Source organism: Pyricularia pennisetigena, assembly GCF_004337985.1.
Source record: "Pyricularia pennisetigena strain Br36 chromosome 4 map unlocalized Pyricularia_pennisetigena_Br36_Scf_6, whole genome shotgun sequence".
Lineage (NCBI taxonomy): Eukaryota > Fungi > Ascomycota > Sordariomycetes > Magnaporthales > Pyriculariaceae > Pyricularia > Pyricularia pennisetigena.
Window position 1 is genome coordinate 3,627,285 of NW_021940918.1, and position 15,447 is coordinate 3,642,731.

General features: G+C 52.1%; 5 protein-coding genes across 5 annotated transcripts in view; 3 read left to right on the top strand and 2 right to left on the bottom strand.

Annotated features, from left to right (window-relative positions):
• Positions 1–351, top strand: part of PpBr36_06663 (uncharacterized protein) — a gene marked incomplete at both ends in the record, with an annotated part of 3,863 nt that extends 3,512 nt beyond the window's left edge. The window contains one exon of the mRNA XM_029893806.1: positions 124–351. Within this exon, the coding sequence (XP_029746589.1) occupies positions 124–351 (228 nt within the window). The remainder of the gene's footprint in view (positions 1–123) is intronic.
• An 851-nt stretch (positions 352–1,202) lies between these two features.
• PpBr36_06664 (uncharacterized protein) lies at positions 1,203–3,225 on the bottom strand (the record flags this gene model as incomplete). The annotated part of the gene is made up of 6 exons (XM_029893807.1): positions 1,203–1,304; positions 1,370–1,600; positions 1,709–2,502; positions 2,624–2,734; positions 2,813–3,049; positions 3,144–3,225. 6 exons carry the CDS (start codon positions 3,223–3,225, stop codon positions 1,203–1,205), a joined length of 1,557 nt encoding a protein of 518 aa, XP_029746590.1.
• A 1,167-nt stretch (positions 3,226–4,392) lies between these two features.
• PpBr36_06665 (uncharacterized protein) lies at positions 4,393–5,271 on the top strand (the record flags this gene model as incomplete). The annotated part of the gene is made up of 1 exon (XM_029893808.1): positions 4,393–5,271. The coding sequence occupies one exon, from the start codon at positions 4,393–4,395 to the stop codon at positions 5,269–5,271; it is 879 nt and encodes a 292-aa protein (XP_029746591.1).
• A 2,782-nt stretch (positions 5,272–8,053) lies between these two features.
• On the top strand, positions 8,054–10,165 carry PpBr36_06666 (uncharacterized protein; the record flags this gene model as incomplete). Its single annotated transcript, XM_029893809.1, has 4 exons — positions 8,054–8,285; positions 8,372–9,066; positions 9,161–9,862; positions 9,986–10,165. The coding sequence occupies 4 exons, from the start codon at positions 8,054–8,056 to the stop codon at positions 10,163–10,165; spliced, it is 1,809 nt and encodes a 602-aa protein (XP_029746592.1).
• Positions 10,166–10,904: 739 nt separating this feature from the next.
• Positions 10,905–14,591, bottom strand: PpBr36_06667 (uncharacterized protein; the record flags this gene model as incomplete). Its single annotated transcript, XM_029893810.1, has 4 exons — positions 10,905–10,916; positions 11,005–13,738; positions 13,796–13,846; positions 14,506–14,591. The coding sequence occupies 4 exons, from the start codon at positions 14,589–14,591 to the stop codon at positions 10,905–10,907; spliced, it is 2,883 nt and encodes a 960-aa protein (XP_029746593.1).
• Positions 14,592–15,447: the final 856 nt, after the last annotated feature.

Here is a 15,447-nt window from a genome sequence, read left to right on the forward strand (position 1 = left end):
AAAAAAAAAAAAAGAAGAAAAATAGTTACAATATCTGCCCCTGACCACCTGTCCATACAAGGCAAGCCAATCAGACTAACATCATTAACCGCTCCCGTACAACTAGAAGCAACAACAGTCAAGGCCCTGGCGAGGCCATCGTCCATGACGAGCGACAGGGTGCGCATCGTCATCTGCACGGGCGAGCGCATGGAGACCCTGCTCACGACCAGGCTCTACACCGAGCTGGGCTTGCGGACCACCACTTTCGTGCCCGAGCACGCCAACAAGCTCAGCAACGAGTTCTACTGCTATGCAAACTTTGAGTGCGGGGAGTGGGAGTGGCGAGAGAAGATTGCTCTTGCTGCGTAATATCTTTGGGGTTTTCTTATTTTTCTTTCTTTTTTTTCTTTTGTTTGGTCATAAAAGGCCCCAAAAGATGGGAGGTGTTGGATTTGGATGGAGTAAGAGAAAAAGGCGTTGGCGTTTATGTTTTCTTCTTTTTCACGTCTTCGAAGTTAACTTTCAAGCCCGGCGTTCGTTCTTATGTCACAAGTTACTTTAGCTTCATTTACAGTTTCACATGTCCAAGAGTCGGCAGCGCTTGGTTGTGATCCAGAACATGACTTTGCCGTCGTTACAACTCAAGATCGTCGCAAAGGACATGTAATTGTACACAACTCCTTTCCAGTCCAGCGCCCCTCCAGACTACTCCCGCCCAGATGCAAACCGCCGTCATGTAGTGAACTTTTGTAAGCCCCGTATCGACAGGGGGACACCATTACCAAACCGACAAATGCTGGTCCTCCGTTCCTCCGTCGCCAAGCAGACAGCTGGTAGAGATTTGCCCCCTAATCTAGCGCCCACCGGTATACATGTCGTTCGTTCTGTAGCGGGTCTTGCCGGCTCGCCAAATACCATCAGGCGACCCTAAAGTCATTTTTTTTTTACCCAAAACAGGTATGAATAGTGAATGCATTGGCATGCGCAAGTCTCGAACCGGTGATGGGCGACCGAGCACCCCCCTCCCCAAACTTCAGCAGATGGGGCCATGTAGCCCCCGAGGGTAAGCCCATGTAAGGCTCACCGCAACTCAAGTGAGCCTGACGGCTCAGAAATCTTAAAAACGCTCTTGTCCCCAGCTGGCGGGTGTCCATTGCTTACTGATAAATCACAGAGGTCAGCAAACTAGCTGCCTCCGCGTCCCTGTTGTGAGTGGCGATTCAGGCAATATACCTGACGATATAGAATAGCAAGTAGGCCTTGGCTGACAGCACCTGGGAAACGGAGGCCATTTCAACCTTGTGGTCGTTGAATGCAAACCACTGGCAAGGCAGTAGTGTTAGCCCGCAAATTCCCTACCAAGAATTGCCCAAAGCGACGAGCTTACCTGGTCCTGGACCTTGCAGTAACAGGTGTAGTGTCCAGTGTCAATCTCTCCTACGTGTTCCACGACACTAAAGAGATCATATTGGCATGTCCTGGCCAGTTCATAGTTTTCCTTGGACTCGGTGCTGGGACCCCGGTCTGTATAGGGAAACATGTTGAGCTGCAACGGGAATTTGACGGGCGTATCAACCTTGACCGCCTTGTCATGACGCCCTTGCTTGTACTCAAAACGCTGCAGGAATGAAAAGAGGAAATGTGAGCAACCAACTCGGGATAAGAGGACATGCAAGGTATTTGATGAGCAATTGACGGGAGGGATATCGAGCATGAAGATTTTTACCTTTAATTGTATTGAGAGCACATTCGGTAAGCGCTTCAGACTTGTGTTCCGCCTGGCCTGCTGTGTTGAGTTGCACTTATTGCAGCGGTACTCACACTTGTCGGATTTGACATACTCTTCCTCCAAGCAGTCTTGCAACGACAACGAAGCACCTTTGCTGCCGCCTTCCGACTTGGTCCCGGCGAGCTTCTTCTTCTTCTGGGTGGAATCCAGACCAAGACTCAAGTCGAGGAAGGATTGCACTTGGTTTGTGACGCTTCCACAACCTTGGCACGTTGTGTTGCTTTGTAGCTTGCCGTAGTACGTCTGATGTATAATGCAGTCACACAAGTGCTCGGATCCACTCTCCGGGCGCTTCCCGTCGCCGTTGCGCTCGTGCAATTCTTCGGCCAGAAGCTGGAAGAACTCGTGTGCGTCTTGCTCCTTTGTCGTGACCAGATTTGCAAAAGCTTTGCGCTCCAACGACCAAAAGCCACAAAGCATGTTGGCTGCTGTGTAGCCGTTTGTGGTCTCTTGTGAATAGAAATCCTGGAATATGTCGTCCATTGCGCAGCTCATGCAGTACTGAGTTTGGCATTCGCCACTTTGATGGCCATCGCTGAGGTAGTAGTTGCGAAGAAAGGGATTGTGTAGAAAACTTTGCAGAATGACGTTCTGGTAGCATGTTGCCCCTGCGTTGTAAATTCCGCGAAGCCCAGTAGCCTTGCACGGCACCTGGTTGGTATTGAGCGCAATATAGCGAGCTTCTTCTTTGGCAGCTTCTGGAGACAGCTCGTCGCGCTTCCTCTTACGTACTGAAAGATAAAAGGAGGTAATGTTAGCCGGCTATGAACTAACAGTTTACGGGGCCGGCCAACGCCCATTCCTTCGGCGCGGGGCCAAGGTTTGGCGGCATGAAGATTTGCAGTATCTTACGAGTAAAGGTCCCGGCGCCTATCTTTCTCAATCTAAGCTCTTCAAGTGTTGGGTCCCAGACATAGTCATCACACATTTGGCAGTACAGCATTCCGTTGCGGGAGTCAACGTCTGCGATTCGGAGTTAGCGACGAGGTAAAAACACGCGGTAAGTAGTTGATAGTGATAGCTTAGGGCCGCAATACTTACAAAAGCGGTGGGATTTTTTATTGCCATGTTCCAGACGCTCTTCCACGCCGAGGATTTGGGGGCATTGAAGACACAGATAGTTTGATGTCAAAGACGTAACATTTTGGCCACTTGCGGCAACACTAGTCTCTGGTATGACTGGAGGGTTCTCGAATATGCAGCGCAGGATGGCCTTGTAGTGTGAGATTGATGTTTGTTGGATGTCCCTGTTTTGGGTCATGAGAAGTTGGACGTGTTCTGCGGCGTATACAGCTTGTCAGTAAAGCTTCATAGCGACTGCCTTGACTCTCCCAGTTTTGTTTGCGCAGTGATCATAAAGTAGTGTACATACCGCAGCCAAAAACAGGCCGACCAGGCACAGGAGCCTTGATCTGAGTGGCTTTGGAAGCATCCGCAGTTGGCTTTGCTGACATGATTCAAGTGTGGTTTGCCCAACCAGGGGCAACCGCCGCGTCTTCCGTCAAAGTGGTGGTATTTTCCAGACCTTCTCAAAAGAACCGTCGAGCCTGGTGATTACCGATACAGAGCAGTGCTACAGACTTGAGTACGGCACTCGATGCAGCGATGCTGCGTACGGTATGTACTTAGGTATGTAGGTGGGTGAGGTGGCTAGCCGGTAGCTGGATGTTCGCCCACCCGCCTGGCGGATTGGAAAAAAAAAGAGGGCCACGAATTATTGTTTCTGTAAACGCAGAGCTAAGCGTTGCAAGGCTGATTGATGCGAATGTGCCGGGGCTTGGACAAATCCTAGATCGGTATCAGGTTATTCAGCGGCTGTTGCCGTTGATGAGGCGGCTCCTACGTTGAATTTTGTAAAGGGAAAAAGCAATAATACGTCGGTTGGTGACAGGGAGCAATTGACTGAAGGATCCTCTCTGTTGTTGTAGAGTTGCTGACAGATAGATAGATCTTGGAACACTCAGCCACCGGTATTCGCTTTTGTAAAATACACACTAAACATCCAAGAGAGGATATCTCTCATACCTGGTATTTTTTATTTGTGTTGCTCCAAATTTAACCTGATACGGCTCTGCAGTGCAACAATTCGTCGATTTTGATAGAGTAGGATCTTCTCTTTGGGCCTTTTTCTTGGCCTGGACGCGGTTTGCCAACAGCACGTCACGTCGTTCAACTCAGTGTACTTAGCCTGACATCGGAAATTCCACTTATCGCTCTTATCGTAGCTAAGTTGCTTATATAATCTCATCTGATGCCCACCTCATGCCCCACGCTCCATGCTGTGTGATTTGACCTCGGCACCCTCCATTGAGTCCCTGGAACCCCCGCAGCCCCGCCGCGACAAACTTTCCTGGGCCGGCGTATCCATGCAACTTTAATAGCTTGCGTCCATTGCCTGCCACAGAGCCGGCCGAGGCACCCGGTTTGGTGTAGCCGCCATTTCGACAGCTTGGTGATATTTACTTTGTTCAAAAGATATCAAACATGTGCAACCCTGAAACCTAAGTTCACGAGGTACCTGCTTAAATCGTCACTAGCCAAACCCTTTCGCAACTGTTCTTGATATACGTATGAAAGTCTGGACTCGGGCTCTGTCACATTTACAACGGTCGCGAACCAAGATGGCCTTAGAGCTGCCGCATCTACCCGAGGTCGAGCGGCTGAGCCCGGCTTGCTTCCGGATCCTCGGCGGGAACCCGGGAAAGTTCACGCTGCAGGGCACCAACACCTACCTGGTCGGAACCGGGCGCGGCCGCATCCTCATCGACACGGGGGAGGGTAGGTTGTCGTGGATCACGGCGCTGACGCGCACGCTGCGGGAGGAGAATGCCACCGTCACCGACGTGATCCTCACGCACTGGCACCCGGATCACGTGGGTGGTGTGAAGGACGTCCTGGCTCAGGTGAACGCGGATGCCCGGGTCCACAAGAAGCACCGCCCGTCGCCTGACAATGACCGAGAACTCGATATACAGGACGGGGATGTATTTCGAGCTGACGGCGTGTCTCTGACGGCCGTCTACAGCCCTGGACACACCACGGATCATATGGCGCTCCTTTTACAAGAGGAAGACGCCATGTTCACGGGAGACAATGTCCTGGGTCACGGGACGTCAGTATATGAGGACCTCGGGGAATACATTCGAAGCCTTGGCAAGATGCAACGGCTGTTTCGCGGCAGAGCGTACCCAGGACACGGGCCCGTCATCGAGAACGGGCCGGCAAAGATCCAAGAATATATTTCTCACCGGCAGCAGCGCGAAGAACAAGTTCTGCAGACCCTTCAGTCCACCACTAAGGATGCGACGGACTCAGGCGCCGAGAGCTCAAGGGGTTTGACTGCTGGGGAGCTCGTAAAGATTATATATAGTGATGTTCGGGAAGAGTTGCATCCCGCGGCAGAGAAGGGTGTGCGGCAGATTCTCGGCAAGCTGCAGCAGGAGCAGAAGGTCTTGCCGTATGGTGATAGGTGGTTGGTGCGGGCCAGGTCACCATTGTAGGACAGGCAGGCGCACGTGCTGTCGCGAACCGCATAAATGGGTTTTGGTGGGGCGAATATCTGGAGCTAATCTATTAGACGGAAATTCATCTCAAAATGCACATCAGATCAACTAGTATGCTCTTTGATATATTCAAGCTAGGCTTGCTAGGTTCTCAATTTGGCGGGATGACGAAGTGAAGTGGGCGGCTGCTAAGGCTGACGTGACAGGCCTTGACTCGATAACAGTCTGCCCGGTGGATGTGTGTAAAGTGAGTCAATGCCTGGAATGACGTCAGCGGGTCCGCGGACTTTGGCTCGATATGAGCTATCTTTCCTTCTCGCAACCATAGCAGGTACCTAAGGTTAGTATGAAAGGCATCAAGCACGCAAGACAGCAGTCTAGCAATACTTCGGAAGGCTCGGGGTGTTGATGCAGCCACCTAGGCCAGATTTGAGAGCTATGGATGGTCACCGCTACTTCCAGTATGGCGCAATGAAATGAGTCCATGAAAAAGCAACCGCTCGATAGTTTGTTCAGCTCACGTTGTATTGAAATATTTTATTAATTACTACCTCGCAGCATACAGTGCGAGTAGAATACACGTCCGACATGAGTTAGTTTGTGAGCTTGTGTGCTTGTTAGCTTGTGGAACCCCAACACTTTGGGTACGGTTGCGCTTGTTGTTTGTTTCCACTTGGGGTTGACGAGTAATTAATATCACCGCCCGGCGCGCCGGTGTAAAGATCCTTGCTAGGCTGAGGCTCGATCTGGTCTGAAGCTAATGCTAGGAGGACGTGTGAACTTCCAAACTTGAATCAATAGGTTATACATTTCTCGCGTCATGTTGGACGGATGATTTGGTTAAATGTAGATAGTAAGGAAGAATACATGACCACTGGATTCTCCATCCATATTGTACATCACGGATGCGACACTTGAATGCCAAATCTTACGGGCGGGGTTACTTATTTGTTTTTTGCGGTCGCCAATATATGCCACGTCTTGAATGTTCTCGGCATCAAGCTCAACCAGACCACACGCAGGTGTCGTTGTCTTCCATTTGGATGATTTAGTGCCGAATGAATAAACTCGCGTTAATTGGCGTCTTGGTTCATCCTACTTTTGAAAAGTCACCCCTTGTATGTGTGTTACTCGCGCGGTCAAAGAAACACAAGAATGGTCGAAATTTACTAGACTGGGACTAGACTGGATCTAGCACTTATACACGAGGACCCCAGTCCCGGATGTTCCGCCGCAGATGCGCAAGATAGAGTCACGTATGCTTGTGTATGATCGTATCGTTTTTTTCCACCCTCTCCTTGCCAACAATGGCCCGATCCGTCACCAGCATGCCCGAGACTTCCGCCTCGCATCCACTCCGAATCTGCGGTTGCCTTTCTAGTAGGGCGGAATTGGCATCTGCCGGCTGGCCCCACACAGTCATGATTACAGTGCTCCTTGGCTACTTGGCTACTTGGGTTGGAGTAGGTCCAGCTGATTTTTTTTTTCTTCTTTTCAGTTCTATCGATGAGTTATCCTGGCGAGCCAGGGTCCCCAACCAGCCACCTTGACGTTGGGCTTTTGCTTGCTCTGTTATCTCGTCCCACCAACAAAGAAACACAGAGACTGCCAGCCAGCACACTGCCTGATGCTTACTTACAGTTCCCCAGGTACCTACATTAAAGATAAAACAACCAGTCACAGTCAATTGTGGCCCTCCGAGGTCAGAACTATGTACGCAGTAGCTCTGACTCCTATCGCGTCAGGTTGTGATTCAACCAATGAGATGCGAGTTTCTTTATGATTCCGTCCCCTCCAACACGCCAACCCAACGTCGTTTTTTTTTAATGGTCCGTACTCGCTTCGGCAGTCTCGGGCTTCAAGTGAAGCCGTTGATTTCTTTTAGCAGCAGTATTACCAATCAGTCCTAGACTCCTAGACCACCCCCAGTCAAAGGGTCGATTCCGAGGCACGGAGTAAGATGTGTCGAGTCCACATTAATATTATGCACAGTAAGACTTCTGAGCTACTACAAGCAACCTTGTCGCCCTGACAGCACGCAACAACCGGCATAAGCGATCATGTGGCTTGCGGTGATTGCATACTCCGAAGAGTCCGCTTTTTTTTTTTTTTTTTTTTTTTTCTCTCTCTCCCGGGGATACCATTATAGACGACTGCATTTTGGCGGACGGCAGCTCTCTGTTATCATAAGTTCTAGTACCTCTAGTGCGTGCAACTCTGGGCTCGGATATAGCGGACTTTCTACTTCCCTTTTGCATCCAAGGTAGAATGTCATCTGTTCCTGTATAAAGCTTGTATTCGGGGCCCACACTCCTTCCGTGCCCCGAGTTACCCTCTTTTTTTTTTTTCTTTGATCTCTTTGACTCTCCTTGTTGCTATGATATAATAGAAGCGAACCCTTCGATTTTTGAAAATTCGCATAAATCCGGCTCCTGCAGACAAGTAAGATTCCAACATCTTCAGAGCCAGTGAGCCCATTTCTTTAGACTGCCTTCCTTCCCCCTCACTCTTGTCGCAGCTCGGCGTCAGGCGCACGTATCCTTTTCATCCTTGATACCCCTTTGTTGCTCTCATACCCGAATCACAAAGATACTGACATAGGTATATTGGGCGTCTGTTATCAGCAAAAGTAGTTGAGCCGCACCGTCCGCATCTTCAGTGTTTGAGTTTTTCTTTATATTTCTATTTGTTTGGATTAGCATTGCAAGACTATTGCATATACGGCCTTCTTTATTTTCTTCTTATTTTCTTTAAATCATACATACTGCGCGCAGTTACAATGAGGCGCAGGTTACAGGCTGCTCTGGTCGGTGCAGTGGTTTTGGGAAGCTTACCGACCGCGATTCTCGCACATGGCGGCGAGTCCATGAATATGAACCAGGGCCAAGCTATGCCCAAACCGGCTGAAGATTCGGGCTTGGAGACGTACTTCTCATATCCTGAATACCAAGGCGCATTATACGCCCACATATCCTTAATGATAGTGAGCTGGGTATTCATGCTGCCAGTTGGTAAGAGTTTTAACACCACATCCCAGGAATACACCAGAAAAATCAACTTGAAAAAATGGAGGTCTTGAGCTGACATTGGAGAAAAGCTGTCATGTTCTCGCTCGCTCGCTCAAGGTATACATTCCCGGCGCAGGTTATTTTTGTCGTTACCAACTTGACCGGCTTGATCTTGGGCATGATTTTCAACGAGAACACCCCGGATCTGTACCCAAACAACGCCCACCACAAGCTAGGCTGGGCTATCACGGCGCTGTCATGCGCTCAGGTTGCCCTCAGCGTGCTCGTCCGCCGCCCCGAGATCTTTGGTTCGTCGCTCAGGCCCAGATCCGCCCGGTACACCCCCGTATCGACTGCAGCCATGGCCGAGCACCAGCGGGCCAGCGCAGCTCCCGGGTCTCCTCCGGCGCACCGCTTCTCGTTCGACAGCGGCCAGGGGACAGAGCCCAACACGGCATCGCTGTGCAGCAGGCCGAGGTACTCCAGTTCCAGCTCGCAGCACGACGAGGAGGCTGCTCGCAAGGAGGAGGCCATGCTGCTTGGCGACACCGACTTTTATGCGCATGACCAGGACAGCGATCGGGATTTTGCGGCCGCCCGGAGACCATCGACACGCAGCAGTGCTGCTGATAGTGTGCTGGCTCTAGCCGGGAAGGCTGCGGGCGTCTTTTCTGCCCAGGTTTTGAGTATTTTTGCACTAGGGTACAATATCGTCGATCGAGTCATCCTTATCCTGGGCTTTGTTGCCATCTGCACGGGTATTATCGCCCAAGGGAGATTTTTTGTAAGTAGCCCCTTTTCCCCATGATGCAACTCATCCTTTGCCCGAGAGATATTGCGGCCGGGCTGACCGTTTGCTACAACGTCCCCGACTGCAGGAGGGACAAGAGATCTTTAGCGGTCTGGCACACTGGATCAAGGGTGGGGTCTTCTTCTGGCTCGGCGTCCTGACTCTGGGCCGCTGGACCGGAGCCTTTGCCGAGATCGGCTGGGCATGGAACCTCCGGCCCCGTCCCTACGACCCAGCCGCAGCAGCCGCTCCATGGCGCCCGTCGGCCGAGTTCGTAGAGAGCGCCCTTATCTTCATCTACGGCTCAACCAACATCTTCTTGGAGCACCTGGGCGCTGGAGCCGACAGCGCCTGGAGCGCCCAGGACCTGGAGCACGTTGCCATCACGGTCCTCTTCATTGGCGGCGGCCTGTGCGGCATGCTGGTCGAGTCGGCGACGGTCCGGGAGCTGCTCAACACGGCGGTGGCGGGCCACGAAGACGAGAAGGACCATCACCTGTCTCCAACGCCACCATCAAGGCTCCAGGGCAGCGTCTCGCTCAACCCGATCCCCGCGCTCGTGATCCTCCTCCTCGGCATCATGATGAGCTCCCACACCCAGGCCGACATGGTCTCAGGCATGGTGCACAAGCAGTGGGGCGACCTGCTCAAGGGCGCCGCCGTCGCCAGGGGCTTCTCGTACATCCTCATGTACCTCAGGCCGCCGCGCTCCGTGCTGCCCTCGCGGCCGCCGACGGAGCTGCTTGCTGCGTTTGGTCTGATGGCGGGCGGTGTGATTTTCATGGCAAGCGTGAGTCTCTTGTTTTCTTGCTGCGCAAATTGAAGCACATGAAACGATTTTTTTGCTTTGCTTTTTTGGAAAAAAAAAAGGACCTTGAGCTGACACGTACACATTTTTTTTCACAATAAACAGAGTCACGATACCGTTCAGGGCATGATCAACCAGGGACTCGACGCCATGTTCATTTACACCGTCGCCATGGGCCTGGTGGCGTTCCTGATGGCCTGGATCGTCATCGTCATGGCCCTCAAAGGCTGGGCTATCCGCAAGGAGGCACAGTGGCAGATGGTTGACAGAAGCCATATTGCCTGATGGAGGCCATGTCGTCTTGGAAGAAAGCTCTCAAAATAGTCGTTTCTTTTTCTTTTTTTTTTTTTTTTTTTTTTACATCCTAGCTGGTCACTCACATCCTCCGCTCCCTCGTTTTCGTTCAGGGGGTTCTTTGATGGTTTGTTACTTTACGATACCCTTACTGCATTTCATGTTTACTTCCTCCTCTCTTCTCTTAACTATTTTTTTTTTTTTTTTCATTTTTTTTTCTTCACTAATTGCATAGTTGCGAAGAGCAGGCTTTAAAAGGCAGCCTTACCTATTATCACCAAACTTCAACCCTACGCATACATTGCACTACATAGGTGACATCTTGCCCAAACTGGCACAGCATTTAGAGAGAACGTGCGGAAGAATATTATGAAATTGAGACAGGTCGCCTATCAATGAATTCGGCTAAAAAAAAACGATGATCCATTGACGCGATTACGCTTCAAAATGGTGGTATCGACAAGGGAAGTAGGGATGTGAAACAAAAGGAACCAAATATCTAAGGAAAACCAGAACTGCATGCTTTTTTTAAACCGCCCTCGGCCTTGCCATGCAAAATGTGCCACGCAATATTCTGGGTGGGAAGCCAACCCGTTTTCCAAATGCCCGCAATGTTGAATTCAAATGCCAAAATAAAGAAAACCCTGTTGTTCATTGGCTCCTGCCAGTCATCTATATGCACAAAGTGTTTCTTCCCAGATGATTATTGCGCCTTGATACACATCAAATTTCACATTACAACCTATTCGAGAGCACAGGTTAGTCAAAAATCACTGCGTGAAACCGTAGCTGATTTTACAGTCAAAAGTTTGAGATAAAGGAACACTTACGCAGTCACCATCGTTCTTACCCTGGGGAATACCCATCTCTTCGAAAGTTGCCGGGCCCTGAGGCGCCGGCTTGCTGGCAGCAGCACCACCACCGTCCCCAGCGCCCCCGCCGACAGGCTTCCTGCCGGGAGGGGCCGACTGTCCACTGGAAAAGCTTGGGACCGAGCTCGGGGCGGGACTGGGCCTCCCGCCGCCGCCATATTGGCCAGGCGGTGCGCTCTGCCTGCCGGGGTCCATAGGGTTCATGTGGCTTGGCCTATCCTTGAGTTGCTGTGGCGGCCGACCACCCGCATATCCGCCACCTTGTTGCGGCGGTAGTGAATCGTAGCGGTCCGGCCTTGCCGATACTGGCCGGCCGGCCGCTGGGGGCATGTTCTGCCTCATATCCCTCATATCGTATGCATCAGAGGTGGGGCGCGATGAGGTTCTCGGACCATAGTCGCGACCAGGAACTGCCGCACTTACCATTGGAGGAGGGTAGCCGGGTGAGCCCTGGGGTGAGTATGCAGGCTGAGTTGGGCCAGGAGGCTGCTTGGTGAGGCGATTTCTCGAAGGATCACCCATCGGCGGGGACAACGGGCCTCCAGCTCCGCTCATTTGCGGTGGGCCTTGAGTATAGGGATCAGGTCCGTATCCCGCAGGGCTTGTGTTAGATTGCCGGTATCCACCATGCGTCTGTTGATCCCATCCAGGACCGGCCGACACGACGCGTCCCCGCCCTTGAGTGCCTGCTGGTGGTATCGGAGCAAGGCCAGGACCCCCAGCTTGCGACTGTCTATATCCACCAGCCTGATACGGATCCGCCCTGATGCCAAAGGCCGAGTTGGGTCGCTCTGCCAAGGGGGCACTTGCCCCCGTGCCGCGGATGTCGGGATTGTAGTGCGGAGATACTGGAAGTTTGTTGTAAAGCGCTTGCCGATCATCCTCCGGGTATGGTGCGGTAGATCTCGCTCGAGCCGACATGTTGAGCGGCGCAGGCCTGTCGTCCTCGGGATAAGGAGCGGTTGACCTTGCGCGTTGTGGTTGGCCAACATTTACACCAAAAGCCGGCTGCCGGCCCCTGTTATCATAGCCTTCAAATCCGTTGCCGATAGGTGAGTGGCCTGGGCTGGGCCCACGACCCGAGACCGGCATTGTGCCCTCAATGGGGGTGCCGGGCCCAGACCTTGACTCGGCCACGGTTGGCATGGCTCCATTGTCCCTCTGCTTGAACCTGTCGGGTCTTTTACCGCGCTGAGAACCGTGCTGAGACTTGATTCGTGTGAGGGTAGTCGTTTCATGGTCTTCCTTGGTCAGAGTCTTGGATTGGCGGAGCGACTCGAGCCGCTGTTCCGCATCCTTGTTGCCGTGATCGGCAGCCTTCTCGTACCAGTTGCGGGCTTCGCGGATATCTTTGGGGACGTGGATGCCGATTTCATGGTAATATCCCATTGCGAATTCGGCCGTGGCCAGTCCGGTGTCTGCTGCAGACTTTGCATACTTGAAGGCAAGCTGCTCGTTTTTACTAAATACCCCCTCGTAGCCAAAAAGGAACCAACGGCTGACTCCCAACGACGCCTCGGGCTGCCCCTGTCTCGCGGCAAGGCCGTAGTAGTGTAATGAATAGGCCGGGTTGAAATCGCAGCCTAGCTGGCAAAGCTCATAGGCCTGGCCCATTTTGGACTGTGCCTTTGCGAATCCCAGGAAGGCCGCCTTTTCGATGTACTGACGTGCAAGACCCAAGTTTGTGGGAAGGATGTTCTCGGGGATGTCGAGATCGGGAAGATCTTTGGAGATCAACATGCCGTAGACATAGGCACCCTGTGGCGCATCCTCATCAGCGCTGTCGGCTGCGACCTGGATCAGCTCCAGGCCGTACTTGTAGTCCTTTGGATACCCGTGCTGACCAAGCAGGCTCATCATGCCGAGTCGATAAGACGCAGCCGAATCGCGCTGTTCCATACCCAGAATGTAGTGCTTCTTTGCCTTTTCCATATCGTTGGAGTTCTCGTACAGCATTCCCATGCGGTACTCGGCACGGCCCCATCCCTGCTCGGCAGCCTTGCGGTAACCCAGGTAAGCCTCCTTCTTGTCGGCGCGTTGGCCGAACTTGCCAAACTCGAGCCATTTGGAGCGCATAAACAAGGCCTCCGGGTGGCCTTGTTCTGCCAGGTAGTGGACAATGTTGATTGCATCTTCCCTCAGCTCGTGCTCGACCTTGGGGGTCCTGGGCCTCTCGGCGCCGGCATTTTCGCGTTGCCAGGATTCGGCCATGATCTCAACCCATGCTAGTGAGTCGCGCGCCCACGACAATTGCATCGAGACATTGTTGGAGTGCAGAACGTGCGACCGCGCATTGTATAGTATCTCTTCCTTCTCCTCATCGCTCAGCGGTATGTTCTCGCCTTTGACCTTGGGGAAGGGCGAGAAGCTGGGGGCGTCGTGAGAAGACATCTTGTCGTACGTCTTCTTGTCGCTGTCTTCGAAGGGCTTGAACTCGATGCCGTCGGGCTCGTTTATATGGGGCACCGACGGAGCTGTTGCACTGCCACCGTCACTGCCACCTGAACCTCCACCTGCTGTTACCTGAGTGTTCAGATAGGTCGAAAGCGAGGGGTCTCTCTGGTGGTGCGCACCTGTCTTTCTGGAGGCAGCGTTGCCTTGGGTTTGGTTTCCGGTCGCGCCTAGATCAGCAGAATGTTGTTCTAGTCGTTGAAGATCTGATTGCATGTTCTGAGGGACTTCTGGCATAACCCTGCAAGGGCCCAAACCAACAGAAAAGAAACTTGGCGTCAGCAAATCGATAACTCACCCTCCCCTCTTCTTAGCCTGGGCTGAACGCGCCGGACCAATCTGAGGCCCGCTTTGTTCGGTTGGTTTGCACAAAAAAAGGGGTTCTTTTTTTTCGTATGCAGGGGCCGCAAAAGACAAGAAGAATACAAAAGATTAAAGAAGCAAGATGGGGGGAAAGGGGGCAAAGGAGAGAAAATTCACAGCTGGGGGTAGGCAAAATAAACACTGGGTCAGCCTATATCGAGGCTGTATAGGGCAGCGACATGTGCATGTTGCAGTCAAAAGTATTGGAGCATGTTTGGGCCTCCATCCGGGACAGTGTGTACGTAGTGCAGTTATTGCAGGGGGCTCAGCATTGATGACGGAAAGAACGGGCGGGTAGGTCGGTAGGGAGGGGCAGGCTTCCTGTTTTTGGCGGGGAAACCGAACAGGGCAGCGAAGTTGGGAGGGGTGATATGAGCGAAGTCAGCTGGACCGCAGACTGCAGCTTGGGGAAGGACAGCCAGCTAGCTGAGGTTCTGTGCGGAATGGATCGAATCAACTGCAGCGGAGCGATGGGTGGATAGATGGTAGGTAAGTGCTGTCGGCAGCAGATACTGCGATGATGTGATGCAGCCAACAATTGAGAAAAAAAAGCAACAAAAAGAGGCTAGGAAAATTATCAAGAATTCGTCCAAACAGGATAAAAAAAAAAACAAATAAAAAAAACAACAACAACGACTCACTCACCTCTGAGGTGCCGGAGCAATTACTTCCGGCATGTAGTAATCATCCCCTCCGCCGGGGACAAAGGTAGCGCCCAGGTTTGTCGCCATGTCGATAGTAGAAGAGCACTCCGGCGGTGGCTGAAGACAGAACGGACGAAGGCTGGCTGCCTTTGGTGAGCCAGAGTAAGAGAGTGAAATACACCAGGGGGTTGTCAGCAAAGCCGCGACGACATATGGTAGAAGTAGGCACGCAAGTACTGCAATTATGGTCGGTTGGAGCTACCGTAAGACGCGTATACAGCCCAGATCCTTCCATGCATTCATGCCGCCGTAATTTCTTGAGCGGTTGGCCTCCATCTTTTTCTCCATTGGTCCCCCATTACTCGACCAATCAGATCCAACTGCGCGGGCCCAGCCTGCGATTCGGGGATTTTTCCTGGCGCTGCCATCGCGCTTGCAAGGTATCTGATTTACTGTAGTCGGTACTTGTTATTGGATGACATGGTCGTGGTTCTAACAATAGACGATCACTATTCAAACTCCTTTGCCCCCTTTTGTTGGGCGTGTCACTGTCCCAAATAGAAACCCAAAGTACAGCCATGAAGCTTTAACTACAGTACCGCTGTATGTAGCCCTAGGCCCAAACCCACAGGGCAGATAAGGGTTACGGTTACTTCAGGGGAGTTGCGCCCTTGTTTTAGTTTAGGGAGCAGAAGCCTGAGACTCCATAATTACGGTTTGAGACAATGGCGCAGCACAGCTGATCGATCCACCAGCAACAGTATGGCTGCACTTTTTTTCTTTTTTCTTTTTTTTTTTTTTTTTCTTGTTTCTAATAACTTGTCGCGAACAAGGTCGGTGCTGGAGTCATGGGCAACCACAGCCCCCATGAGGTTGCCTCTCGTCTTTCTTGAATAGTAATAGGATCCTCCGAGTATTACAGGTAGGATTTCCCCAGACTCGG